General features: G+C 38.6%; 3 protein-coding genes across 5 annotated transcripts; 2 read left to right on the top strand and 1 right to left on the bottom strand.

Annotated features, from left to right (window-relative positions):
* Positions 1-183: 183 nt before the first annotated feature.
* On the top strand, positions 184-13,856 carry ppm1f (protein phosphatase, Mg2+/Mn2+ dependent, 1F). Of its 3 annotated transcripts, none has more exons than XM_042488253.2 (8): positions 184-322; positions 2,158-2,391; positions 6,004-6,134; positions 7,634-7,836; positions 7,969-8,157; positions 8,525-8,668; positions 9,013-9,106; positions 10,728-13,856. In XM_042488253.2, the coding sequence occupies exons 2-8, from the start codon at positions 2,228-2,230 to the stop codon at positions 11,117-11,119; spliced, it is 1,317 nt and encodes a 438-aa protein (XP_042344187.1). In that variant the 5' UTR covers positions 184-322; positions 2,158-2,227; the 3' UTR covers positions 11,120-13,856. The 3 variants fall into 3 exon arrangements, with proteins under 3 accessions (XP_042344187.1, XP_042344186.1, XP_087933317.1); XM_042488252.2 differs by having other exon boundaries at positions 322-452; XM_088077191.1 differs by lacking the exon at positions 184-322 and adding an exon at positions 429-505.
* A 605-nt stretch (positions 13,857-14,461) lies between these two features.
* LOC148189822 (C-X-C motif chemokine 10-like) lies at positions 14,462-15,747 on the bottom strand. The gene is made up of 4 exons (XM_088077192.1): positions 15,613-15,747; positions 15,134-15,260; positions 14,957-15,037; positions 14,462-14,835 (listed from the first exon to the last, which is right to left on the bottom strand). The coding sequence occupies exons 1-4, from the start codon at positions 15,665-15,667 to the stop codon at positions 14,757-14,759; spliced, it is 342 nt and encodes a 113-aa protein (XP_087933318.1). The 5' UTR covers positions 15,668-15,747; the 3' UTR covers positions 14,462-14,756.
* Positions 15,748-24,354: 8,607 nt separating this feature from the next.
* On the top strand, positions 24,355-26,192 carry LOC121944879 (C-X-C motif chemokine 11-1-like). The gene is made up of 4 exons (XM_088076054.1): positions 24,355-24,512; positions 25,407-25,533; positions 25,630-25,710; positions 25,832-26,192. The coding sequence occupies exons 1-4, from the start codon at positions 24,458-24,460 to the stop codon at positions 25,908-25,910; spliced, it is 342 nt and encodes a 113-aa protein (XP_087932180.1). The 5' UTR covers positions 24,355-24,457; the 3' UTR covers positions 25,911-26,192.
* The last annotated feature ends 600 nt before the right edge of the window (positions 26,193-26,792 follow it).

Raw genomic sequence — 26,792 nt, 5'->3', positions numbered from 1 at the left:
AGCAATTTTTTTTTTTAAAGGTACCAACTATGGCTTTAATCACTGATTAAAAGAGCTTAAGCCAGTTCAAAGGCCTTTTTTGGTTTCCAAACATCTGTGTATGGCATTATCATCATTTTTATTTAATGTTTCAGGGGCCTATTTTATCTTGGCGTGTCCCTTTAAATCTACAGTGGAAGGAGGAGGGACGTGTGCAGCGTACAGGAAGGTGGTGTCCAATGGCGTGCTGACCCACACCGCAGATCTCATAACATTATTGATAGTGTACGCTGTGATTGTGCAATTACCAGCAGTCTTTTAGCCATCAGCTCTTCCAGCGCAGGTGTGTATGTGTGTGCTTTATCAATGAATCTTCTCTCTTTGTCTCGCCATAGGGCGTGTGTCTTTCTGCTGTCGGTCTGTCTGCAGGCCCACTATACTGTGGGACTGTTGCTGTTTTCAGTTAACTCAAGGTAAGGCGAAGAAGCTGCTCTGGGCTCGTAGGCAAGAGAACCATTGTTAACAGGTCCTGCATAATTTTATATAGCCGACTGCATGCATACCAGTGAAAACACTGCAGCCAGAAAGATAACGGAACTTACAACACATAAATTCATGCGGGTTTTTTTTACGTGTTTTGTGAACGTAAAGTTCAAAATGACGCCAAACTTTTAAGTAGAGTAACGTTAGCGTAGGTTGCAGCTGTTAGCATTTGTAAGCTAGCTAACGTTGTGCCCGCAGCCTCGACAGCTCTGTGACAAGCCTCTCCCTGTGGTGTGGAAATGTTGTGGCACAATAGTTTGCAGAACAACTCCTACTTCGTTCTGTACATTTCTTTCACAAGAAATTTCTTTTCCGCAGTATTAACTCTTCACACGTAGACCTGCCGCCCAACATAACATAATGCTATCTTCGCGTAAGGTAACCGCTTCTAGTTTGAAGGATGATATAGATGCTCGCTGGCTATTGTGTTACTTAAAGGTGTGGAAGCCAATTTCTGCCGAGAATAGAAAAAATGATAAAAATTAATATGCTAGTCGATCAAATTTATGAGCTAGACTTAAAAAAATAAAAATACACATACATTTTGACTTAGTCTCAAAAGCTTAAAATATATAAACTATTTGACCTACAAGTTAAAAAAAATAATTCTGCTAATCAGGTTGATAGGCTTTTAGTTAAATGTATTAATGTGCTGCTATGACAGGTTAAAAAATACCAGTGTGGCTCAATAGTTTGCAGGACCCTTCATATGTTGTTCTTTTTATTTTCAAGAAATTTTGTTTCCACCTTATTAACTCTTCATATGTTAACCTGCTGCCCAACATTAACCAGTATTGTCTTAAAATAATGTAACTACCTAAAGTTTAAAAGATGATGGATACCCGTCAGCTATTGTGTCATTTAAATGTATGGAAGTCCATATCTGCTGAGAAAAGAAAACAAACAAACAAACATAGACAGAATCATAAATTTAAACATGCTAGTCAGTCAACAAAATAAAAAAAATAAATTGGGACTCATTAGTTTGACAGAACATTTGACGTAAAGTCAAAAGTTTAGATAGCATAAGTTACATCGGTAGATGTAGACTTACGTTTCCAAGTGTGCTGCTATGACAGGTTAAAACAATATAATAATTGTGATCATATAGTGAATGCTTCTTCCTCAGCTGACACCTGGACATTGTCAGACATTGATATTTGACTAAATTTAGGTTGCGACATCAGGTAACCAAATTTATATGTCAGAACAATGTCTGATGCCAACGTCAATTTGTTATAGAATTATGGCGACATTTGACGTTGATATTTTGTTGGTTTTAAATTGTGTTGATAAGTCATGAAAATCCAAAGTCTACCAAACATATAAGGCCAGCGTCATCTTGACATAGAATAACAACATCTGGTTGTAAGGTATGGAGAACAAAACCCAGCATTTGCAAAAAAAAACATTGTCAACATTGAAATTTGAAATATTGTCAACCATATTTGCATTCCAACCAAATTTTAATGTCTGTCAGATGTAAAAGTCCAACGTCTTTGTGACCCCTAACCTATGTCCGATGTTGTCTGGGACAGAGGTGGTACCAGCTAGGAATTAAAAGTTTCATCTGTGATGTTTATACCACACAGTGCCCAGAGTGAAATCTGAACCCTGCTTTCTCTGTCCTTTCAGTCTTCAGCTGTGACCTGTGAGAGCTGACCCCCTGTTCGTCTGACAGCTTACTGCAGCCAGAGTCAGCGGGATGGAGGGGGAAGACAGGTGCTTCCTTGGGAGGTTTGTGGAGGAGTTCCCGGCTGCTCTTTTGGAAGGCAGTCCACTGCCTGTCAGCCCTCTGAGCCGCAAAGTGTCAGTGGAGGAGCTGCATGGAGAGAGCCTGGAGCTGGGCCTGAGGCTGCTCGCTGCCAGGTACGACCGACCGGGAGGAAAGGGAACACAAGATGGTTTTTTTTTTTTTTTTTTTAAATATTTGGTTGAATATTAAAGAGTTTGAATGTACCATACTCTAAATGTTCTTATTCCTACCGATTTAGGTCATTGCAATAATTATGGAATATCACTTGTGTCAATCTTACTTAATTGTAAAGAATAATTGTTACACATTATGCTATATCACATCATGAATTACCTTCATGGTGCTCTTCTCATTATGGCTCACACAGCTTCATAACATGTCGTGTAAAGTGAAATTAGTTAAAAAGTATGAAACAAATCAGTGTTTTTACATGCACGTCAGTTCATTTTTACCATAATGTGTGATATATATGTTAACTTTAACCCTTTGAAACCTATATTGACATCAGATTTCTTGATCCGTGTCCAGACGCCTTTCAAGAACTTTGCAAGAAATGGCCCACAAATTGCAAGAAATTAGTAAAATGCAGCAAGAAAATTATGTTACATCATTATTCATTTAATGTCCATTTCCATGTGCAATTGGTGTAAATTTGTAAATTTTTTCAACTGAGTTTTAAGTCTTGTTCATACTATTTATATTGTACTTTTTGCTTTATTTATCTTTTACAAACCTTGCTTTGCTGCTGTAGTCTTGCAAATTTCCCTGTTGTGGGACTAATAAGGGATTATCTTAATCCATTTTAAAAACTGTATGTAGAATAACAATGATTTAAACTTTAAAATGTCACAGAAAAGATATAATAAAACACATAAAATAAATTCATATATATTTTTCTATTTTCAGCACTTTTTAGTTTTTTGTTTATTACTTTTATTGCATTTTATATTTTTGTTTGCATATTTTCAGGTAATTTTCTTGTAATCTTTTTATGACTTTTTATGTTGCTCGTTGCCTTCTCACCATGTTTTTGAACAATATCAAACCAATTTGCTCAGGTTTCAAAGGGTTAATAAATACATTACTGAAATGCACAAAGAATAGCTCAACATGATGATAAGGTCACCTGCTCTGTGTTACATAAAATTATATTAGAATATATCTGATGGCCCGGCCCTACTCGTTGCTATTTTCACTATCCGCCCATCTTGTGCATGTGTGGCTGCATTCCTCAGATTCCTGACAGCTCTGCTCTTGCCCGGCTCATTCGCTCAGCACGGCTGGCTCTGCTGTCTGACTTCAGACTGCAGCGGTGGACAGAAAATTAGTTGCTGACACCCTGTATAAAAGTGAGACCAGAGCGTTCCAAACAAGAGAGCTGCAGCAGACACAACAAGAGAACTCCCCCCTCATATCATCCTCCCTTACTGTCACTAATCTGTTTTAACGATTTATGGTGTGTCAAATGTGTATTAACCTCTTAAACTCTGCTGGACCAATCACTGGCTCCTATGTTTGGGCTATGTGTTGCTCAAATCCGTTGAAAATAATTGAAAATTCTATTGGATATTCATTTTCTGGTACAAAACATCTTGTTTACAATTTTGTAAAAACCCAAAGATACAAAGGCTACCCATTTACATCCAAACTGTCCTTCTTAACAAGTTATTTAGTCCCAAAATTTTATATTAACAAAATTGGTTTGTTGTAAAATCAACTGTAAAATAATTATATGTTTTGATAAATTTAACCTCTGAAACCATCGATTTTTCACAATAAATTTTAGGTTTTGTAATCATTTCAACAACATCTATGTGGACATCCAAATATTCCAGCTTTGGAAAGTTTGGGATCTCCAATAAAAGTTCACGTTTAAGAGTTTAAGAGGTAAATTTGACTTAACTCAGACAGGACAGGATTATTAGTCAAAGAGTCTCATTTATTCCTGTTTGTTTACAGGAAGTGGTGAAAGAGACGAGAAGAATTGAAACCTGAAAATATAGCGAGGGAGTGCCTAGTTTGTTTGTTTTTTTCCCTTTTGAGGCAAACAGTGATTTAATATCTTAATATCTTTAATATCTTACTCTGATAAACTTGCAGGACACTTAACATGATGTGACAGCATTAAATTGAGACTCTGACGCTTATCTCTGCCAGGCGTCGGCTTGGAGGGGATCGTGTGTTTGGTCATGTGTGTGAGAGTGTGTATCTGTCAATCTCACAAACTGCTCCACCAAACAAACTAAATCTTCTGAACAAGTATGTTTATTGAGTAGTAATGTCATAAAATTGGCATTGTAAATCTTATCATTTTGTTTTTTGTCAGCAAAATTTGTGGTCAAAGTGAGTCACATGTCAAAATTTCCCCTAACCCTTCCCATACGACTGAAACCATATTTAGAGATTTACATGGTGGAAACACAATTTTAACTTCAAAAGATCACGTTAAAGACGACCTATTTCTTTAAAACTGCAACTTAACCCTTTGAAATCTGAGCAGTTTGGTCTTCTGTATGTGTGCATATTTAAAACTGTATAATCAAGGATTTGTAGTTGTTGCAGTGATTCACAAATGTTTAAAAACCTAAGGACTGTTTGATACTGTCTTTAATGGCTGAATTCTCACTCCTCTTAACCAGCTGGTAAGGGCTGTAATTTCTCTGGAAATCGGGTTGCCTAAAAAAAAAAAAAAAAAAGCCTTAGCGTCTGTTGCGTGCTACATTTGGTCGTCATCCTTGCTCAAAAAATGACGTCCATAAAAAAGTTTGGACTAACTTTCAACTGCAGCATCTGCAGATTTATTCCATACCTGATATGTTGTGATCCACAAAGGTTTGGCTATTGAATTAGTCCAAATTTTTGTTAACTGCAGGGAGGGAAACTATTACAAACCAGTATAGGCGGATATTTTATTAGTCCTGGAGTTTGGTCAGACACACATGCTGGAAAGTCATGTGAATATGTCTCACCCTTTTTGCTCTTATTAACTGCACAGTGCAAATGGTTTGAGGAAGTCTCCCCTTTCAGTTATTTTCTTTTAAAGCCAGATATGAGCAAACCTTCCAGCTCAACTGATCTAAAACATACTAATTAAAAACTGAGTGAGGCCTCTGTCTCTGAGTCATGGGCTGCTGTGTGCTGTGCTCTCTCAGAGGTATGCCCTGTCAGGAAGACTTCACATCCTGTCTGTACAAACCCCATTGTTCTGCCCACTTCCTGTTTCCTGAGCCCAGTCTCTTACAGAAGTGTAATCCTGCAGAAGGAGCTAGTGACAGATGACACAGTTAATCTCACCGTTTATTTAAAAGCTGCACTCAGTAAATGAGCACATATCGTGGTCCAAATTTGACCCGTTTGTGCTTGCTTCTGTATTTCTGTACTGAGGTGGATGGTGTGACACACTTGCAAAGTCTGATCAATGAATCAATGAATCAATCAGACTTTATTTATATAGCACTTATAAGCCCCCGCAGGCTGTTCCACATATGTGGACCATAGTAATAAAAAGATGCCTCACTGTGCGTTTCGGTTTTAACTTTTGGGACTGATGAGAGACAGTAATTATGCTTGTGTATTTTTGCTTATTCCTATTCCCTTTTTATGTATTTCTTTTAATGTCTTTTAAATCAGTGTTGTTATGATGTCTTGTTTGGGATTGCTGAATTTCCTCTCTGCACAACAAATGTACCTTAAAGAAACCTTGGTCCTTGTCTTTGTTGGTTCAGGGGTGCTCCTGCAGGCCTCAGTGCTCTCCTGTGCCAGGCAGCGCTTTCCCAACTGCTGCAGAACGACCTGTCACCTTTCCACAGCTCCCAGGAAGCTGAGGACAGCCAGGAAGAGGAGCAGCATGTAGTCTGTGAGTGTTTTACTTAATGCTCAGTTTGGACGCTGTAGTCTGTGGTGCAGTTAAGTTATACTGCGTTATACTGAGATCTGTCTCTGATATTTAGACTGCCCTTATTGATAAAAATGGGAGCTTTATTGTTCCCCTCTTGCAAGTTGCCAACACAACGCTGTCATATTATCACCCTCGTAAGTTGATGTCGAACCAGTTACAAAACAGTCACCTATTTACACATCAAACAGACACAGCGAGGCTTCATCATTTATTTTGAGTCACCAGATCAAAAGAAGCCCAATATTCACTCTCTTTTAGCTCTGCTATAGGAGGAAATTATCTGTCTGTTTTACTTGTGGTAAATAAAAAGTATATTTATTTTGATATAGAGTCAGTCATTCTCTCCATATTGCACACTGTGTATTTAATGGCATCAAACTAACCCTGTGGGAAAAAGTGGGTTGGTCTCTAATTCATCCAAATTGGAAGAATGGCACATTCTGTGAAACAACGTGCGCACACTATTGATGACTTTTGATGAGCAAAAATGATTTGCCAAAACATGCTTTCTCCCTGGCAGAGTACCATCACCTCTATTTGTTGTTGGCAGTGAGATAATCAGGATTGTTTTTGTGTGTATGTGTGTGTGTGTGTGTGTGCGTGTGCGTGTGCGTGTGCGTGTGCGTGTGCGTGTGTGTGTGCGTGTGCGTGTGCGTGTGCGTGTGTGTGTGTGTGTGTGTGTGGTGGACTGTTATGCTGTCACTGGTTTTATAAAACCCAAAACCACAGTGAATCACTTAATTTTTGTTCTTGTAAACAAACAACGTGAGACAAAACAAAACCTAACATTTTGCTGCAATAACTACCTGAAAACTGACTGATTTCTGGTTGAAAACTTGGGTCTTATTTTGATACTTGGGTAGTGTATTGGAACATGTTCCAGCAGGAATATGATCTGAAATCCGTGAGAAATAACAACATTGGTAACCAAGATAACATGTTTCCCGGGCATTAGCATGTAGCTACATCAGGTTACTTGTAGTCGACTGTGTGTAACATCACTTTGTCTTGTGAAAAATCACCAATAAAAACTTATGATCACAACTGGACATCTTTTCGCAGGAATATGATCTGAAATTAGATCTACGTTAGCATGTAGCTACATGTAGCAGTGAGGACTGCAAAATATAAACACTTGCAGTATTGTGCCTTGAGCAGTTGCCCAAATAAAGAAATTTGTCACAAGCTGAAATCAGCTTGTGACAAAGTAGAAAAAACTGCTGGAAACAGAATGGTCTGAAGCCTGAAGTGTGCTCACAGGGTTTACTTCTACATATGTGTACCTCATTATTACAAACTTTGGCCACATTTAATGTGAACATCCATCAATACATTGATAACAATATATATGATACAGAGCATCAGGTGAAATGTAATATTGCACTATATCAATAGCAAAAAGTAGTAATAACTAAAAGGTTTTCATTGATTTCTTGACGATTGTATCTTCCCGTCAGTGCTTCAGTCAGAGCCGGTCCAACGTCTCTTTCTCAACAAGCTGATAGAGGTGGCGCTGGCGTGGCATCAGAACCTCCCCAAGCTCCGTCCCTCCCCCTCCCGGTTCCTCCGCTGCTCCATTCATGCCATCAAGAACACGAGGAGGAAGATGGAGGACAAACACGTGGTGCTGGCTGAGTTCAACCAGCTCTTTGGAATCCAGGTACGAGACGCTCACTGTAACAGCACTGCTGCTCACTGCTTTATGCTGGTGTTCCTGTCAAAACACCTTCAAATTAACAAGATGAAACGCTTTTTTTGGCATCTTTCTCTCTCTCTCTGTACCATGTTCCAGGACGGAGTGGATCGTGCCTACTACGCCGTGTTTGACGGCCATGGAGGGGTGGACGCTGCCACCTACGCTGCCGCTCACCTCCATGTTGCTCTGAGTAAACAGGAGATGCTGCTGAGTGACGCAGCCACAGCCTTTAAAAATGCCTTCAAGCACACTGATGATAGTTTCAAGAGCAAAGCCAAGCGAGAGGTACTGAGTTTTAAAATTACATTACAAACTTGATTTTACAAATGCTTTCAGATTGAACTTTATGTTATTCCATGTTTGAGACATTTTCCATCTTACTGTTTATTGTTGTGTCTGGCTTCAGCATCTGCAGTTCTCATTTTGAGTTTAGGTTCATTTAAACACAACTCTCACATTTTAAGACATGTGGCATCAAAAACTTGAATCACACCCAACCCACAAAGCTTCAAAATCAGCTCTGATAGGCCGGCTGCTGCTATTTGTTGCCATTTAGAACTGCGACCACTGGGGTTGTAATTATGGCTTCTGGGATCTGAGTGTTTTCTGCTTGTGTGTGTGTGTGTGTGTGTGTGTGTGTGTGTGTTGTTAGCGTCTGCGCAGTGGCACTACAGGCGTGACGGTGCTGATCCAGGGACAGGAGCTGACTGTGGCCTGGCTCGGAGACTCTCAAGCTATTTTGGTCAGAAAGGGACAAGCTGTTACTCTCATGGACCCCCATAAACCAGACAGAGAGGTGAATGTGCACACAGTCAATTCACAGGAATACAAGCAAATGTTTTTTTTCCAACATGCTGTATTTGAAACCGTTATTGTATCAGATGGTTTCAGCTCAGTAACACCCCAAATTATGCTGGAGAGGAAGGGAAAATTAATTTTATGTCCTCCCAGGCTGTCTCTGCTTGCATAACAACCCCAGCTGAAATGTAGGGGTTTTCTAAAAACATGTTGCTGAATTAGACTGAGAAATGAGAAAAACATCCATCAGTTACCCTAACCCAATCAGAGAAATTAAAAATTTGGAAGGTGGTCAGATGGTGATGGCGGTCTCTTTTTTTTTTCTTTTCCTTGACTGTCCAGGATGAGAAACAGAGAATTGAGGATCTTGGAGGCTGTATCACCTTCATGGGTTGCTGGCGCGTTAACGGCACTTATGCTGTGTCCAGAGCTATAGGTAAGTCCATCACAACCAGCAGCAGAGAAAAATGCATCTTTGTGGCATCCTTATTTTTATTCTGGGCTTAATAAAGTGAGCTCTTATACATTTGCCTATAATAACCTCAGCTACAGATTCAAAAGCCTTACATGTGAAACAGGCTTACATGTTTTTTCTTTTTATTGTAATTCTCTTCTATTCCTTTCTATCATAGGAGGTACAAAGGGAAAAAAAAGATGAAGAAAAAATATAAAAAATATCAAAAAAGTAGTATGAACAAATAAATAGGTGTTGGGGGTAATTAAATAAATAAAAACAATACAATAAAATAAGGGTAGAAAATAAGTAGAGGGAAACAAAGAAAAGTTGTGTAGATAAGGGCATTGGCTCAAAACATACACACATAGACAATCAGTGGCTACTAGTTTACACTACAGTGTGTTTCTGATATCTGTTCACACAAAGTCAGGTCTGATAAGTGAAACATACACTATAAATCTGTCCAGTTTTCAAAAAAGGTATCCTTCTGGGTTCAAATTGTATTTCATCTTTTCCATTGCATAAATACAGAATATTACATCAATCCATTCGTCAGCACTGGGTATTTCTTTTTTTAGCCATTTCTTAGTCCAAAAAGGAACCACAGAAACACACTTCCAAAAGAAATGGGGGTGATTTGCCTCTTTGTCTCTGTAGCATCAACAGTCTGTCTGATTTGAAGAAGATTTTTTTTCTGGGCAGGTACAGAAATAATGCATAACAGTCTTCCAACTAAATTCTCTCCGGGATGGCGAGCTTGTTGTTTTCCATTGTTGTAACATTGTTTTTATAAGTATTTGTCATCATATTGTAACTACAAGTTATTATGAAATGTGTTTAAATCAAATTAAATAATAAATCTTCTTAACATTTCTTTGTAATAAATAAAATAGACTGAAACTGATTTATGAAATAGATGTTTGTAGATATGTATGTTTTCGAGGAATAAACCTGAAATCCCCCTAACAGTTGCACTTAAATTTCCTGTAATGACAAATAAGTCAACATTAAAATAACTTAAATGAATTTTTCTAAAGATATGGACATCAAATTGAAATACCAAGCCAGCCAAAAATGGGATATTGGACTGTTATTTACTTGCAGTTTTCCCTTTTCCTCTCTCTCACATTTTCTCTGCAAACTCCTGGCTCCCTCTTGTGGATATTTAGTAAAACTACACTAATGTGTAGATGAAAGCTGGGACGCTACCTTCATATAACTATTGCCTAGATATCCCTCCCCGTTTGTTACCAGCCAGTTGCCATTGTGGCAAACAGATAAGGTCGCATTTCATCACCTACCAGCAGGAGCATTTCTTGGTCTAGTACGGTGCAATGCATTCTCGTATTTGTAGGTTTTACACCTCGGGCAGAACTGAATGTCACAGCACTTTTCTGCATTTTTCTCTGGTCATGTTGCATCAATTTGAAAAATAAATGCATCATTCTACTGCAGAGACGGCCTATTTTTATGTGAGGACCCTCTTTAAATCGGTTAAATCCTTCTTTATGAGCCTTCAGGTCTGGGTCTGAGTCAGTCTGAGGAGGTCATGCAGCATTTAGCTGAAGCTGCTAACCACAAGTCCACCTCCCTCTTCCAGGTGACTTTGACCAGAAGCCCTACGTGTCTGGAGACGCGGACTGCTCCACAACCCAGCTGTGTGGGGACGAGGACTACGTGCTGCTGGCCTGTGACGGCTTCTTTGATGCAGTCAAACCTTCAGAGGTCCCACAAATGGTCCTGGATGCCCTTCGGCAGTCTGGTGACCCAGAGGGCGGGGAAGACGCTCCTCTGGAACAGTCTGAGGAAGCTGTTGGACTGAGAGTGGCTCAACAGTTGGTAGGTGAAGCTAAGGCAGCGGGTTCTAGTGATAACATCACAGTGATGGTGGTGTTCCTGCGTCCACCGCAGCAGCTGCTGGATCAGGACTCCACCACAGGACCTGTACAAGCTACTCAGGACTCCACCTCCCAAGATGCACCACAGCAGTAAAGGAGGAGGTCTGGTGCCCAGACATCACTGTGCCAAGCTACTGCCTGACTCAGCATAACTCAGCTTTTTTTGTCTCCAGGAGCTGTCAGACATCCTGCAGACTGACAAACTTATTTGATGATAATGCCCGCGCCACACTGCCTGCGAGAACAGAGCTTCTGCATCGTCAAAGCTTTTTTTTTTTTTTTAAAAAAAAGAACAATTGGCACCCATGTTAACAGGTTAGAGCGGCCACACTGTTGGCATGAGCAGCGCTGCTCAGCTGCAGCATATCTAGAGATTCAGGGTCTCATCTTTTTTTCCAGATGACATGCACAGTTTTTCTGCAAAAATAGAGTGAAAATGGTGATTTAATGGGACTTGTGGAAATGCAGTACTCACAGCAGCATGTAGCTCTGCAGCAGCGCCGCAGCAACAACGCTGCCTGTGTGAACACCAAAAGCATGGGAGCCGCAGCAGTTAACTGTGGTAATCCTCATGTGCTGCTCATGCATGCAGTGTGTCCCGGGTGTAACAGCAGGCTGCGGTCACGCTGTGTCACTGCTTTTGAGGAAAAGTGTTCATTTTAGATTCAGTAAGGTTTGTTGGATGATGCAGGGCCAGATGAGCCAGGTTCCCAGGGCAACAGTGAGCTGTGGGTCCTTAACATGTCTCCTGCTTCCAGCAACCAACCAGCATCTCATTAAACATTAACTTGTTTAAGTACATACACCATTTGAGCATTATATCAACTTTTTGTGTACATATGTGTGTGTGTATTAAAGTAATATCTCCCAGTAACTTCAACTGTGCCTTTACCAGTCATGACCGTGGACTGTATATATAGATGGACAACACATTTCCACTTTCCAGCACTGTGCAAAAATTTGGCCAAAATATCCTAGTTACAGCTACTGCCATCTTGTGCTGCTGCAACATGTTTTCATCCCAGCACGTCTCATGTTGCCGCTTTGCAGTCTGCATATTACGATCTGCTGTCTAGATGCCGCTACCATGATGTCAACACAAGCACATGGTGGGATTATGCTGCATACGGTAATGGTTAGGCAACAACAGCACATGGCAACCGACGCCGGGACGTCAACAAACGCACATGCTCTCGTAGACGAAAAAAGAAACATCATTTTAAACGGAAAGCAAACAGTGGACTCATGCATGAAAGTTCGGGGTTTGTTGAACCCATCCACTGCCCCTTGCACTTCATTCGGATGCTTTGAATTTTGCAATCTTATGCCGAAAGTACTGTCAAAGCAGCAATATTTCACCAGTGCGGAATAAGAACGAGCTGGCTGATGAGGTCATTTGGAGCCAGAGTCTGCGCAGTAGTGATCTCCGCTGTATCGAGTTTCCCGCCCATAACCCCATTCAACCAATCACAAGCAGCGCTACTGAAGGGAAGCACACTGATTGGCACACACAGCTGGAAGTCATGACAACAAACACCCTTTTCATAGCATCAAATGACAAATTAAAAACACATTTATCAGAAAAAAAGGAACACTTGAACAAACAAGTTTATGACTTGTACTGCAGCCAGCCACCAGGGGGCAAGGGAGGTTTTGGCTTTACTTTGAGGGAGCAGTCACATCATGCATCTTCATATATAGTCTTTGGTCATGACTATGAATTGCCTCGGAAATTCCTCCTCTGTGCTGCAGTGGATACTTGAGCGATCTGTGAAGGAAACTGAATCCTTCTCGTAGCTAATTTCAATTTCTCTTAAAAAATGTCTTCAGAACTGATATCAGTTTGTTCTCTAATGCCAAGCAGTATAACTATTAAAAGTATTGTGCACTTTGCACCACGCAGGAAATGACTTTAATTAATTTAGTAAATTTTACAGGTGGCTTTGAGCTGTAATTTTGCCGGGATAGGGAAGTGATATAGTTTGTTTTGAATCTCTGGAATACAGGACCTGTTATTTCTGGGCTGAAATCACAGAGAGGCAACAGTATTGTGAGTGCTTTTGTTTTGACAAAGCTAACTGCATAAGCTTGGCATGCGGAGGTAAGGGAGCATTGATGTGGAACATGTTGCTTGATTTACTGGATCACAAACTTTAACAGTATTTCTGATATCTGTGTGTGTTTGTTTTTATGTCTTTGAAGGTATACTGTGGAGGAACTGTCTGTTACTGGTTATAAACACATGAGAACTTAACCCATCCTTTCTTCACTGCAGTATGTACACTGCAAGCTACTATTGTTGAAATGTTACATTTTGAATAATGCAAAAGTTGACACTTTAGCTACCTACACTGAATGCAGGCACCCACCTGTCCAACGGAAAAGAGGCCAACTCTGTGCTGCTTTTCATCCCCATCCGCTCCCTTAGAATCTACAAGTGGAGGTGACAGCTGTGATCCCATCCTCACCTGCGCTCTTATTGTTTTGGAGCTTCACACAGTGCCCAGAAAAACATCTCCACCACAGCAAAATAATGAAAGAATTAAATAATAAAGCAGCGATAAATACACCGCCACAGCCTTCTAGCTGGTAACAAGTGATGATCAAGAGGGATTCATTTTGTCTATACATTGCTTTTTAATAAAATCCTGCACAGTATACCTTTAACAGTTCTTAATCATGTCTTATTGAGAACATTAATACAGACCTTTCTGTTGTCATGATTTTAAGATGTAATATTCAGTGTTTGACAAGATGGTGTGCTGTTTTATATAATATTTAATATCAGCTGCTGATTAAAAGCAATGAGAATTTCAAAAAAGCAACAAGAATCTGTGTGTTACTATTTTAAATCAACATTAATAGACAAAAAAAAAATGTTTTTTTGCACTGGTTAAGTTTATGGAGTAAGTCTAGATAGATAACATCATAAAGTCTTACTTAAATTATGTGGGATTTTAAGTCTGACGGTGATAATGAGAAAGTTTGCTATGGTGGTTAGGCAAGCTTTAAAAGAATATTATTCATTTAAATTCATTTCTTCTTTCATTGAGTTATTTTTTTAACCAACATCAGTCCTAATCATAAATATCAAATATTAATTAAGTTTCAGAATTTTAACACTTAAATGCCAGTGTTTTGCCATGGCGCTGCTATGTTTTTAGTTTTTTTTTTGAATCGGTTTCAGTAGAGCATTTTTTTAAACCTTTTTCACCAGTTTGAATGTAACAATTTAATTTCCACAGTTTATTTTAGACTAATTAGAGGAGCTGAGCTGGAAATTCCAAGATTAAACAAAATACACAATCTTGCCAAAATGTATGCTATATGCATGAACACAGCTAAAATGATAAAAAAAAAAAAAAAAAAAACAATAAAAAGTGCATAAAATGCTCCAAACCGTTTCGTGGACAAACGAAACACAGAGCACAGAAAGTCCAATCAGCTGTTATTTATTTTCAGTATAAAAAAGAATTTACAGATAATTTATATACACATACATATATACAAAGCCTACATGAAGATAATTTAAATTCAGAGCACAGAAATAATTACTGGACATTGAGAACATTTGGATCATTTACATACAATTATTTACATGCCAGAGGCAAAGATAAAAAACAACTTCTTCTATTGTAGCAACGCTGTTTTAGTTCCTTTCTGTTGTCTTCAGTGCAGCAGTGGAGTCTTAAAGTTCGGTTACTGTGGAAGTCTCTTTGTGCTCCAAGTGTTCATTGACTTGAAGCCGCCATCATGGTCGTTGTTGTTGTTGTTGTTGTTGTCTTGCTGCCGGCTCCATTCTTCTCCTGCCTGAATCAAGACATGACACTGTTAGTAAAAAGCCACGGAGATCTCAAACATTCACTGCAGTGCTTTATATTGGAAATCTTGAACATGAACACTGTGTTGTGTTTTTTTCAGCTGATCTTACTTGTCTTTGTTCTTCAGAATGAGTTTTCCGAGTTGTGACATTGGATTGACACATTTCTCCTTATCGGCTGTTGTTGTAATACTGCGAGAGCAGAGAGAGGCGTGTTAGAGAGAAGCTGAAGAAATGCACAAGAGGGACATGTTGGTGAAGGTCGCTTAATGTGGCTTAGTTACTCACATAATCTCTGTGTGTGGACAGAAGATACTCGGGGGGAGTACGAGCGGCTCTCCTTTGATCTGCCTTGAGTTGATCCTGCCCACAAAATCTTTGGAGCACTTGCACTTACTCGACGTGTCCTGTTGTCCTGTGGGAAGAAAAGACACAAACTTATTGACTGCTCATCATCTCTTATCTCTGTTGAGTTCATCACTACCAGCAACACCTTGCACCTTGCATCATTTGATCTATTATTAACATAAAAGTATTCATACATTCATTCATGCATTTTCAGCTAAAAAACATTATTAAATACAATTCTTATCATTCTAAAGATAGTTTTCAGAACATTTCTCCTATTTTTGGAAAATTTTCTGTTCAACCTTATTAATTACTTTGAAACCTAAGCCTGAACATGGAGAAAAAAGTTCTCTGTTGTACTAAAGTGGGATGTTAAGCTCTTTAAAAAGACAATCACAGTGTTATACTGTTCACAATACCTTGTGCGCAGAGGACAAGCAGACTGATGAGAGCGGTGATGACAGCTGAATTCATTTTTGTTGTCTGTTGATAGGTAATGGTCTTTGTTCAGTCTGGACTCCTGATGATGAACAGCTCATAGCAAAGCTCTCTTTTATACACACAGGGCTGCTGTGCAACATGATGCAATAGTTCCTCTTTGCAGTTGGACTTTCACTTTTTGTGTCTTCCCTTTTCCCTGCAACATGCCTGCTTCCCAGAAATCACACTCTTCTTATCCAGAGACTTTGTTTCAGTGAAACACTGCAGTGTACATAATGGTCTCTGAGGGAATCAGTTCAATTAAGTTTTGAACATGTAACATTTCAGTTTAAGTGGCTTTAATATTTTGTAATTGAGATAGATTTATAGGTTTTGGATTGACCTTTTTGTGTTTTTTTGTTTTTATGTTAATTGCATATGCAACCCTTTACTTCTTTCTTTCAATTTGTTGGACATTTCTTGCCAAATTGGTCATTGCTCCCCGTCCCCCATATATTCGAAAGTAATCAAACCAGTTTGCTCAGGTTCCAAGCGTTAATGTACAATCATTCATTTTTTGCATGAAAACAGTAATTGTCTGAGATATGGAAACACATGAAGATGGTGAACATATTTTAAGATAGGTCACGTTCCATATGTCCAAAGAAGGAATTCATGTGTTTACATTAAAGTTCACACATTGTAATTTAAAGTATAAAGTCAGATTTCCATCACAGAGCAGGTTATACAATAAAGTATATTGTATTGTATAGGTGCTTTATAATTACTGTGAAGTATCAAAATGCTCAATCCACAGGGACATGCGCACAGTCAGTATTTAGACACTGTGACTTTAAATGAGCTGCCAGGACTACAGTGAAGCTGTGATGTCAAAGCTCTGCTACATAAAGGTAGAAACTGCCGGTGTAGTGCCATTACTCTCATTCCTGGCTGCAATGGTGGTGCAAAGACGGTGAAAGTGCAGATGTGGGAGACACAGTAACACTAACATTTGGAAATAGGGCTTTTTCAGGAGGAAGGCCTTAAAGAGACAGGCGCTAAAACGAAGGTTACAGACAGAGGATGAATGCATGTACTGTATATTCAGGCACACAGTATAAGAAAAATAAATTGTTTTTTTGCACATTAAAGCATGTAAACATGTTCTAGTAGCAATCCAAAATACATGTATGAACCTAAAAATGAGTAGAATATGGGACCAGAAAAAATGAAACCTAAGCAATAAATTCCAGTGAATCCCTACTGAACTTTTGCTCTGCTGGAAAAAGATCAGTGAATTGAAAAACATCCCCTTTGTGCTGACTGGCTAAATGAACCACCTCATTTCAGTTTCTGTTTCCCACTTTTCTGCGAGTTTGAGGGAATTCCCCAAATTGGACATGACTTGCTCAACAGGATGCAGTGAGTATTGACAACATATGCTGATGTCACAGCCTCTAACAGTTCCCGTTCTGTGGTCAGAAAATGTGCTTTTCTTTGTGCTCCTAATAAATACTTTAACACTGACTGCTGAAGTAGCTAGTTTCAGGTGGGCTAGTCTTATTATAGTATATTTCCACTGAGCCTGACACACATGTATAAACTTTGCATGACCAGAGGAAACCAACAGTTTAATTTTATCACATTTCCAAGAAGCAGCACAGAGATTTATGGATATCCACAATTTTTTGCTAAGAGCGTTGAGGCTGATAGCTGTTTCCAGTTTATTTATATTCTTTATATATTTTATATATCATTTATTATATTTTTATATTTAATCTAGGTCAATCTACATGGACAGCAGTTATATAAATAACACATACAACTTTCATGTGATCAAACATTTATATTCAATACATGAATACAATAATATTTTTGTTGAGCAGCTGTTTTGATGTAGATTTCATACCAAACATGGCTGCATTCTCATTTGTATTCCAAAACGCATACTAATTCTTTTTACTTTTAGTACTTACTGCAGCTGCCTAATATAGTATGTACTGTAACATGCAGTATGCACATTAAGGGGACTTATGAATTCATGTGACGTCGGTAAATTGTAGGTTCTGCGTTGGGAAGTCGTTTTTTCATATTTGTCGTGTGCTTTGAGGTTGTGAAGTGGGAACAACATGGAAGCTACAAAGAAGATGGGTTGCGTATTAATGCTAAAAGCATTTTAATAAGAGGTTGATAGCTGTTTCCAGTTTTTTTATTTGTATATATTGTTGTATTTTTTTAATATATTTAATATATTATATTTTTATATTTAATCTAGGTCACTTTACATGAACAGAAGTTTAACATTAATACTGTAATACACTTAACATTTGATCAAAAATGGATATTTAACACATGAATTAATAAAAAGGTTTCTTACGATTGACCAAACATTGACTTTTGGCGCTATGTTTATGCATTTATGACATCAAGTCGGCAGCTCATGTTTTAAAATAATGTCGTTATTAATGTTAGTATACTCACCTGGCTGCTTTATACTGTAGTTCAAAGTTTGTTTGCTTGCTGCAGCGAATAGATGCATATACTGAAATGTACAACTACTAAAAGTAAATGATAGAAAATTATATATTTTTTACCATCAATTGTTGACACTGTTTTCATGCTTTCCGACATTTCTGCTGCCCTGAAATGTCACACAAACATCACAACTCGGGAACTCGGGTATCATTGCAATTTCCCGATTTCACTCTCATAATCACAACTTTGGAGGGCCGTTCATGTGCTCGGAATTCATAAATACAATATTTCCGAGGCAGCATAAGCCATGACTATGGCATATTTGCTGTCACCATCTTTGGTTTTTGGAGCCAGATGTAACCGTATTTGGAAGAGAGGGTGAGTGTAGGAGAATGACAGGGTCAAACATTCAGGGCTGTTTACGTATGTGTTGAACACACGAACATCTGTGGGTATAAAAGAACATGTCACAATCTGGAGAACCGAGGAAAAGGAAGAACTGTCAACTGATCTACACTGTTAGTAGGGCCGCTGTGAATAAAGAGATTCTCCATCTGATACCTGTGTCTCGACCATCTGAATCCTCTTTGAACCACCACTTTCCACCACAACATAATTGGTGACCCTGGTGTGATCGAGATTGGGTCCTGAGCTGTGAGGGAGGTCAGCACGTCCCGCACCGAGGTCGCTGAACAAAGCTGCAGCACAAGGTAGATTAAACTTAAACCTACATCAGTGCGCTCGTTGCAGGGGGTGACGGCTGAAGTCTCAGTATTCATGGATGCACTCGAAATAAATTGTTGATTTAAGAATATCTGGAAGCTAAACTTAAGTGCATATTGTTGAGGAGAGAGAGTGGTGGTTGATCTTATCAGAGGGACACAGGTCCCAGGTGAAAACCTGCATGTGCAGGTTCTGCCAGCAAATTCTGTAAAAGTGTGTTAGTACATACTGTGTTTGTTGTGTTTATTTATTTGTGAGAAGCATGGAAGGTGCTCTCGGACGGCTTGAGCAGCGTAGGTGTGACAGTTCAATTTTGGCTGATTGGGCATATCTGGGGCGGCACGGTGGTTAGCACTGTTGCCTTACAGCAAGAGGGTGTCTGGTTCGAAACCCGGTTGGAACAGGGTTCGCTCCGTAGGCGGGGGCCCTTCTGTGTGGAGTTTGCATGTTCTCCCCATGTCTGCGTGGGTTCTCTCCGGGGTCTCCAGCTTCCTCCCACAGTCCAAAGACATGCAGCTCAGGTTGATTGGTGTGACTGTGAGCGTGTATGGTTGTCTGTCTATATGTGTCACCCTGCGATAGTCTGGCGACCTGTCCAGGGTGTACCCCGCCTTTCGCCTTCCGATGACAGCTGGGATTGGCTCCAGCCCCCACCCCCAGGGCCAGAGCCCCCTACGATAACTGCAGGCTGAGGAACTACTATATGGAGAGCATACCGTGTGCCGTGCTGTAAATCGGTTGCCATGGTGAGGTCTTTTGGGTGGCAATACTCTTAACTGAGAAACCCAAACCCGACTGTACTTACTTAGTGATGAAAGTATACGTGGAAGAGAGTCACGCCTCATCCACTAATAAAATAATGAACCAGAACTATTCGAGACATTGCAGTGGTAGTACAAAAGTGCCTGGGCTGCAACATAAAAGTTCTGAAGTTCATCCGAATTAGTCAGATCCTCAGCCCTAGTTTGGGGTGACCTTTACGGAAAATATTCTAGAACAGTTATAATATCTGTTTATAAGTCATAGCTAAGAGTGAAGTCCAGACCTCAAAGAAGAACGGAAGAAAAGGAAGAATTGTCAACTGATCTACGCTGTTAGTAGGGCCGCTGTGAATAAAGAGATTCCCCATCTGATACCTGTGTCTCGACCATCTGAATCCTCTTTGGACCACCACTTTCCGCCACGACATTAGCATAATTCATTTATAGTTATTGTTAACTGTGATAATACAAAAGCAAATGCTGATTTCTGCTAAAAAACAAAAAAAAAAAAACTGGCTTAAAACCATTAAAACAATATTTTCTTATAAGAAAACCTGAATATCCGACTTCTTCAACTTTAGTACAACCAAACGATTTATAATTCATTAAACTTTATAATTGAAGATGATTTTTCTGAGAAAAACATGTAAGTATCATGAATGTTTGTTTACCACAGAATTTATTTCCTACAGTAATCCAAAAATCTCAAGGTAAAATCCCATAGTTTTATTGAAGATGTAACTGTGGCGATGTTGATGTCTGGGTTGGGCTATAAAACAAAAAAAATTGAATCCCTGCACCAGTCTATGGTGATTGACTTGCTTCTGGAGCCAGCCTTGAGTAGCCATTCAGGGGCACATCAGAGTCAGCTTCATTTTTCAGTTTGCCACTCAAAACAAATACAGTAAATTGACATGTGTATTATTAAAGTGTCCTGTACTGCGTTATTGTAATGAGGAGGAGATTCTTGTTTTTTGTGTTCCTTTTTCTGGTATTTCATTTCCTGTACAAAATCCATTCAGGTGTCATTTTAAAACACATTGTACCTCGATGTTTATTACTGCCTTAAAGAGTCAAGATAGTCAAGATTACACTAGAAAGCGAGCCTATAACTTTTCTAAGCAGTGGCCACTGTAGCCACATGACACTTCAGTGACAATGCTAAGATTAACTCTAACTAATTTAACTCTGCGAACTGATGCAGTGCAGTAACTCTAATGCCTGAGCTTGTTGAACTGCACGAGGGTGCATTTCATTGTGAATCAACTTATTCATCCAAAAAGATTGTGCTATTTCTCCAGATGTAACAATCTCACAGTTTTTTCTTTTTCCAGGGCACCATGCAAGATTACATTATTTTCATTTTAAAATGATAGTCATTTCAAAGGGAAGACTGGCATTTTCAAGAAAATGTGCATCTCATTACTGGTCAGCCAAACGGTGAGTAACAATGAGTAAAAACTATGTGCAGCTGCTTTTCCTCCACAGCACCTTGGTTATTAGGTAGTTCCTAAGGAAAGAGCACGTTTGGCAAATTGCTGCATTTTATTAACTACTTTATATTATACAGAATTAACTGTATGTGTAATGTTGTAATTCTGGAGTCATGTTCTACTTTCACTGGTAGCCTACTTCTGTCATGCAGTGTCGGCATGTGTTCCCTTTTCTGTATTCTTAGCATAGTCTCAAAACTTCCAGTGAAATGGGATGTGAGATTGAAATAAACGGACTGAGGGAAAGCCCCATTCCCAGTGTTTACCCTGAACCCACAAACCCTCACACTTCACCTGGAAAATGTCACTCATATTAACACATAGTGAGCGCCAAGAGACTTAAAAATGACCACAAAGGGACACAAAAAGACCACCAGACCACCAGTCAAGTCATCCTTTGCACAGTGGCAGATTCGTCACATGTTGTCAGCTGATTGACAGCTGACAGAAGCTGCAATGATGGATGGCACATCATTCAAGAGACTGATGATCAGTCAAATAGTAATAACAGGAAAATAAACTGTTTAAGTAAACAAAATAATTATAGCCTATATAGAATTGGAAATAACAATGATAGAGAAATGCATCTGAGGGCTAATTTAATGTATAATTTGTAAGAATCGACAATGTGTACTGTTATACCTTAAATGCTAAACATTATAAATTAACATCAGAGCTCTCTGGGTTGATCTTCTCTGGCGAGCTCAGTGAACGGCGATTTGTTTTATCATCTCTATGTGAATCCATTAATGGAAAAGAGGTTCACAGTTCAAGGCGTCAGTGTTATGTATACATGAACGGAATGTTGTAATTATGAGTGGGAAATTGGGAAATTTCGCAGATAGCTGAGTTGCTGAGTTGTGACCTTTGTGTGACGTTTCAGGGCAGCAAAAATGGTGGAAAGCATGGAAACAGTGTCAACAATTGATGGCAAAAAATGATATATTTGTATATTTTGTTCTTAGTAGGTATCATTTACTATTAGTAGTTGCACATTGTAGTGTATGCATCTATCAGCTGTAGCAACAAGCAATCTTTGAACTACAAAGCATGCCAGGCGAGAATACTAACATTGATAACATTATTTTATAACACGACTTGCCGACTTGACTTCATAAATGCATAAACAGGCAGGTAAAAGTCAGTGTTTCGTCAATGGTAAGAAACCTTTTTATTAATTCATGTGTTAAATATCCATTTTTGATCAAATGTTAAGTGTATTACAGTATTAATGTTAAACTGCTGTTCATGTAAAGTGACCTAGATTAAATATAAAAATATAATATATTAAATATATAAAAAAAATACAACAATATATAAAAATAAAAAAACTGGAAACAGCTATCAACCTCTTATTAAAATGCTTTTAGCATTAATACGCAACCCATCTTCTTTGTAGCTTCCATGTTGTTCCCACTTCACAACCTCAAAGCACACGACAAATATGAAAAAACGACTTCCCAACGCAGAACCTACAATTTACCGACGTCACATGAATTCATAAGTCCCCTTAATGTGCATACTGCATGTTACAGTACATACTATATTAGGCAGCTGCAGTAAGTACTAAAAGTAAAAAGAATTAGTATGCGTTTTGGAATACAAATGAGAATGCAGCCATGGGAGTCCAGCTGATGCCAGTTACCTCGTTAGGCTGAACCAAGAGGTCAGGAGAGAGAGGGGTGTGAGTAGGGGTTTTTAGTCAGGTTTGGCTTTTATTTGAGGTTTCTTACGGGCTTTTTGGACTTTAAAGGATAGGACAGAGTAAGTGTAAAAGGGCAACTAAAAATGCGAGTTGGGATAGAAAATCTCTGCTGGACTGATGTGGTTAATCTCTATCATGCTTTTTACCTCAGTGCTGCTGAGTTCATCCTGTTTGTCAGGCTCCTCAGACTTCAAAACCCTACACTTCTGGTCAATTGTAAAAATACTAATGCTCTTTTTAGCATTAGTGAAAAAACAGGCTTAAACCACTGAAACAAAATGAATTTCGCTAGACAAACTGACCATCTGATACCAACCAAACACTGAACAATTAACTTGTATGAACTGAAAACACACTGAATTAGCAATAGCTGTAGCTAATGTTGTGTGATCTTGGGTTATGCAAACCACAACCTTAAAAACATTTAAAGAGGTTCGTTATACAAAGAATAGTTCTTTCGTGTCATGCATGCTTTAAAGAACACCAAAGCATGGGTAAAACCAGGGGCTTGATTGTTAAAAATGTTTGTAACTGCCTGGATTTGTGAGCACAGCTTGTTTCAATAACGCTTTTACATGTTTGGTATGAAATCTACATCAAAACAGCTGCTCAACAAAAATATTAATGAGTTACCTTGCTTGTTTTTTTTAGCCATGTTACAAGTGTAACTCAAACTGTGACAGTTAAGAAACACATGCACATTTCAGTTTAAATACTCATGACTTGATTTCTCTATTGAAAAGAAGTTCAAGATACCAGATACATGTAGGTTGTTTACCTGAAAATATGTAGGTAAATAAATCTAAGTGGGTGAAGAGTGAAAAATGTTCTAATTCTAGTTTTAGTCTGACACCATTTTAAGTCAAAAATTAATTACAGCATTAATTTTTCTGTTCCTGATATTTTCTTTATTTTCTTTGGTAGTTCCACAATAATGCACCACAGCTTCTGTGGAAATTATCAGGTTTTTGTGGTTTTGTACCACATAGTTTGTGGTACACTGGCAATGGCGGAAGAAGCACTCAAATCTTTTACTCAAGTAAAAGTACAAGTACCTCCACATAGAAATACTCTGTTACAAATAGAGGTACTGCATTCAGAATTTTAATTAAGCTTAAAGTGCAAAAGTATAGCATCACAGTGTTTTTAAAACTGCAGTATGTCATTCTGGAGAAAGATAGTTTATGATTGTGTCTAATTCCAAGGCCATCAACTCTGGTGGTGCGGTCGGACTACCAACTCAAAGTTGTTGCAAAGCTAGACGTGCTGGATAAAATAGTACAATGTAAAAGTAGTACAATGATAAAATTGTGATATATTGTGTTTGAATATGTCAATCAATTTAAAGACATATAGTAACTTCAAATGAATTGTTAAAGCAAATATACATGTGATTTTTTTAAAATGTAAAACTATGTACACCCTTAAACACTCTTTTTCAATTTTATAAAAAATCAATTCTGCAGACTAGTATGATTTCTTGGAAGCTGGCATGTTGAAGGAAAAAGGGAAGAGACAGAGAAAGTGGAAGTCAAACTGGAAAGTGAAACCACTGAGTTATGTTGCACAGCAGCCGTGTGGCCGTTTCCCAGAGTATAAAAGAGAGCGCTCCTGTGAGCAGCACATCATCTCGAGTCTTGACTAAGGACTGTGAAGTGAAGCCATAACCTGTTTAAAGCCAGCAGCTATGAATTCAGTCGTCATCACCGTTCTCATCAGCCTGCTTGTCCTCTGTGCACAAGGTACTGTGAACAGTTTAATGCTCTTTGATTGTCTTGTCCTTTGTGTTCCATCTTAATAAGCTTTCCTCTCTATTACACTGTCATATGGACAGTTTAGCTCTAAATGCTGCAGTTTGCACACGTGAACCAAAAAATCAACAAAAACATGCAGCTTTGTTTTTGATCGGCATGGTATTGTTGCAACACAAATATACACTTTGGTTTACAGTTAACCCTTTGAAACCTGGATCGACTTCAGTGACCAACTTGGCAAGAAATGTCCAACAAATTGAGAGAAATTAGTAAAACGTGACGAGAAAATTACCTTAAAATTTAGTTTAAAAAGAAAGAGGGGAGACCTATTAGAAAATTATCCAAAGAAATAGGGAACAATGCTTTGAAAACTTAATTATAATTCCATTAATTTTATATTTAGATATAACTTTTTTTGGCTTATTTTCAGGTGATTTTCTTGTACCTGTTTTGTCAATTTTTTGCTCAACGTCTAACGTCTTTTTAAGCTGCTTGTTGCCTTTTCCCCATTTTATTAAAGGAAATCAAACCAATTTGAACAGGCAACAAAGGGTTAACAATGTTTTTTAGCTGAATTAGAATTAAATGAATAGAATTAAATAGATTAATGCTTTAAAGCTACACTAATCAATATTTTAAATGCTGGCAACCTGTTGAGAGTGTACACCACCTCTCTCCCAATGTCAGCGAGGACAGGCTCAAGCATCCCCGCCGCTCTGTTTAGGACATGCGGTTACTAATGATGAACGAATGAATAATCAATACTTTTATGTTAATAATAGATCAAATGATGCAAGGTGCAAGGTGTTGCGGGTAGTGATGAACTCAACAGAGATAAGAGATGATGAGCAGTCAATAAGTTTGTGTCTTTTCTTCCCACAGGACAACAGGACACGCCGAGTAAGTGCAAGTGCTCCAAAGATTTTGTGGGCAGGATCAACTCAAGGCAGATCAAAGGAGAGCCGCTCGTACTCCCCCCGAGTATCTTCTGTCCACACACAGAGATTATGTGAGTAACTAAGCCACATTAAGACACCTTCACCAACATGTCCCTCTTGTGCATTTCTTCAGCTTCTCTCTAACACGCCTCTCTCTGCTCTCACAGTATTACAACAACAGCCGATAAGGAGAAATGTGTCAATCCAAAGTCACAATTTGGACAACTCATTCTGAAGAACAAAGACAAGTAAGATCAGCTGAAAAAAACACAATACAGTGTTCATGTTCAAGGTTTCCAATATAAAGCACTGCAGTGAATGTTTGAGATCTCCGTGGCTTTTTACTAACAGTGTCATGTCTTGATTCAGGCAGGAGAAGAATGGAGCCGGCAGCAAGACAACAACAACAACAACAACAACGACCATGATGGCGGCTTCAAGTCAATGAACACTTGGAGCACAAAGAGACTTCCACAGTAACCGAACTTTAAGACTCCACTGCTGCACTGAAGACAACAGAAAGGAACTGAAACAGCGTTGCTACAATAGAAGAAGTTGTTTTTTATCTTTGCCTCTGGCATGTAAATAATTGTATGTAAATGATCCAAATGTTCTCAATGTCCAGTCTTCTGTTTCTGTCCCCTCAACTTAAATTATCTTCATATATGTATGTCATGTAAATAATATTTATATCCTTTTTAATACTTCAAATAAAACACACCTGACTTGACTTTCTGTGCTCTGAGTTTTGTTTCTCCTCCTGAATGTTAACCCTTTCAAACCTGAGCAAATTGGCTTGATTTCTTTCAAAAACATAGGAAGAAGGCAATGAGCAAAGAAAGACAAATCATCCATAAAAATGATTAGTTCTTCGTAACTTTTTTTGCCAAAAAATGGAGGAAAAGAAAATGATTATTTCTATGCAGTGGTAGCAGATGTGAAACACTGGAAAAGCATGATACACTGAACTACACTACATAATGTACACTGGAGTAAAACACCCCTTCACAAATTACAGACCTGTTTCTCTTCTCCCACAGTTTTCAAAAAAATTGTAAAAAGTTTTCAATAACAGACTGGACAGTTTCATAGAGAAGCATAACTTACTCTTTAACAATCAATATGGGTTCAGAAGTAACCGGGTAACATCACAAGCTTTAATTGAACTCACAGAAGAAATTACATATTCCATAGATAAAAAGAAATATACAGATGGGGTGTTCATTGATCTAAATAAGTAAATCATGAAATATTAATTAGTTAATTAGAGAAATATGGGATTAGGGGGGTGGCATTCGAGCAATTGAGAAGTTATTTAAAAAACAAGAAG

The sequence above is a fragment of the Plectropomus leopardus genome, chromosome 4 (genome assembly GCF_026936395.1).
Source record: "Plectropomus leopardus strain MGB_pleo_1.0 chromosome 4, ASM2693639v1, whole genome shotgun sequence".
Lineage (NCBI taxonomy): Eukaryota > Metazoa > Chordata > Actinopteri > Perciformes > Serranidae > Plectropomus > Plectropomus leopardus.
This window is presented reverse-complemented; position numbering and strand designations above follow the sequence as displayed.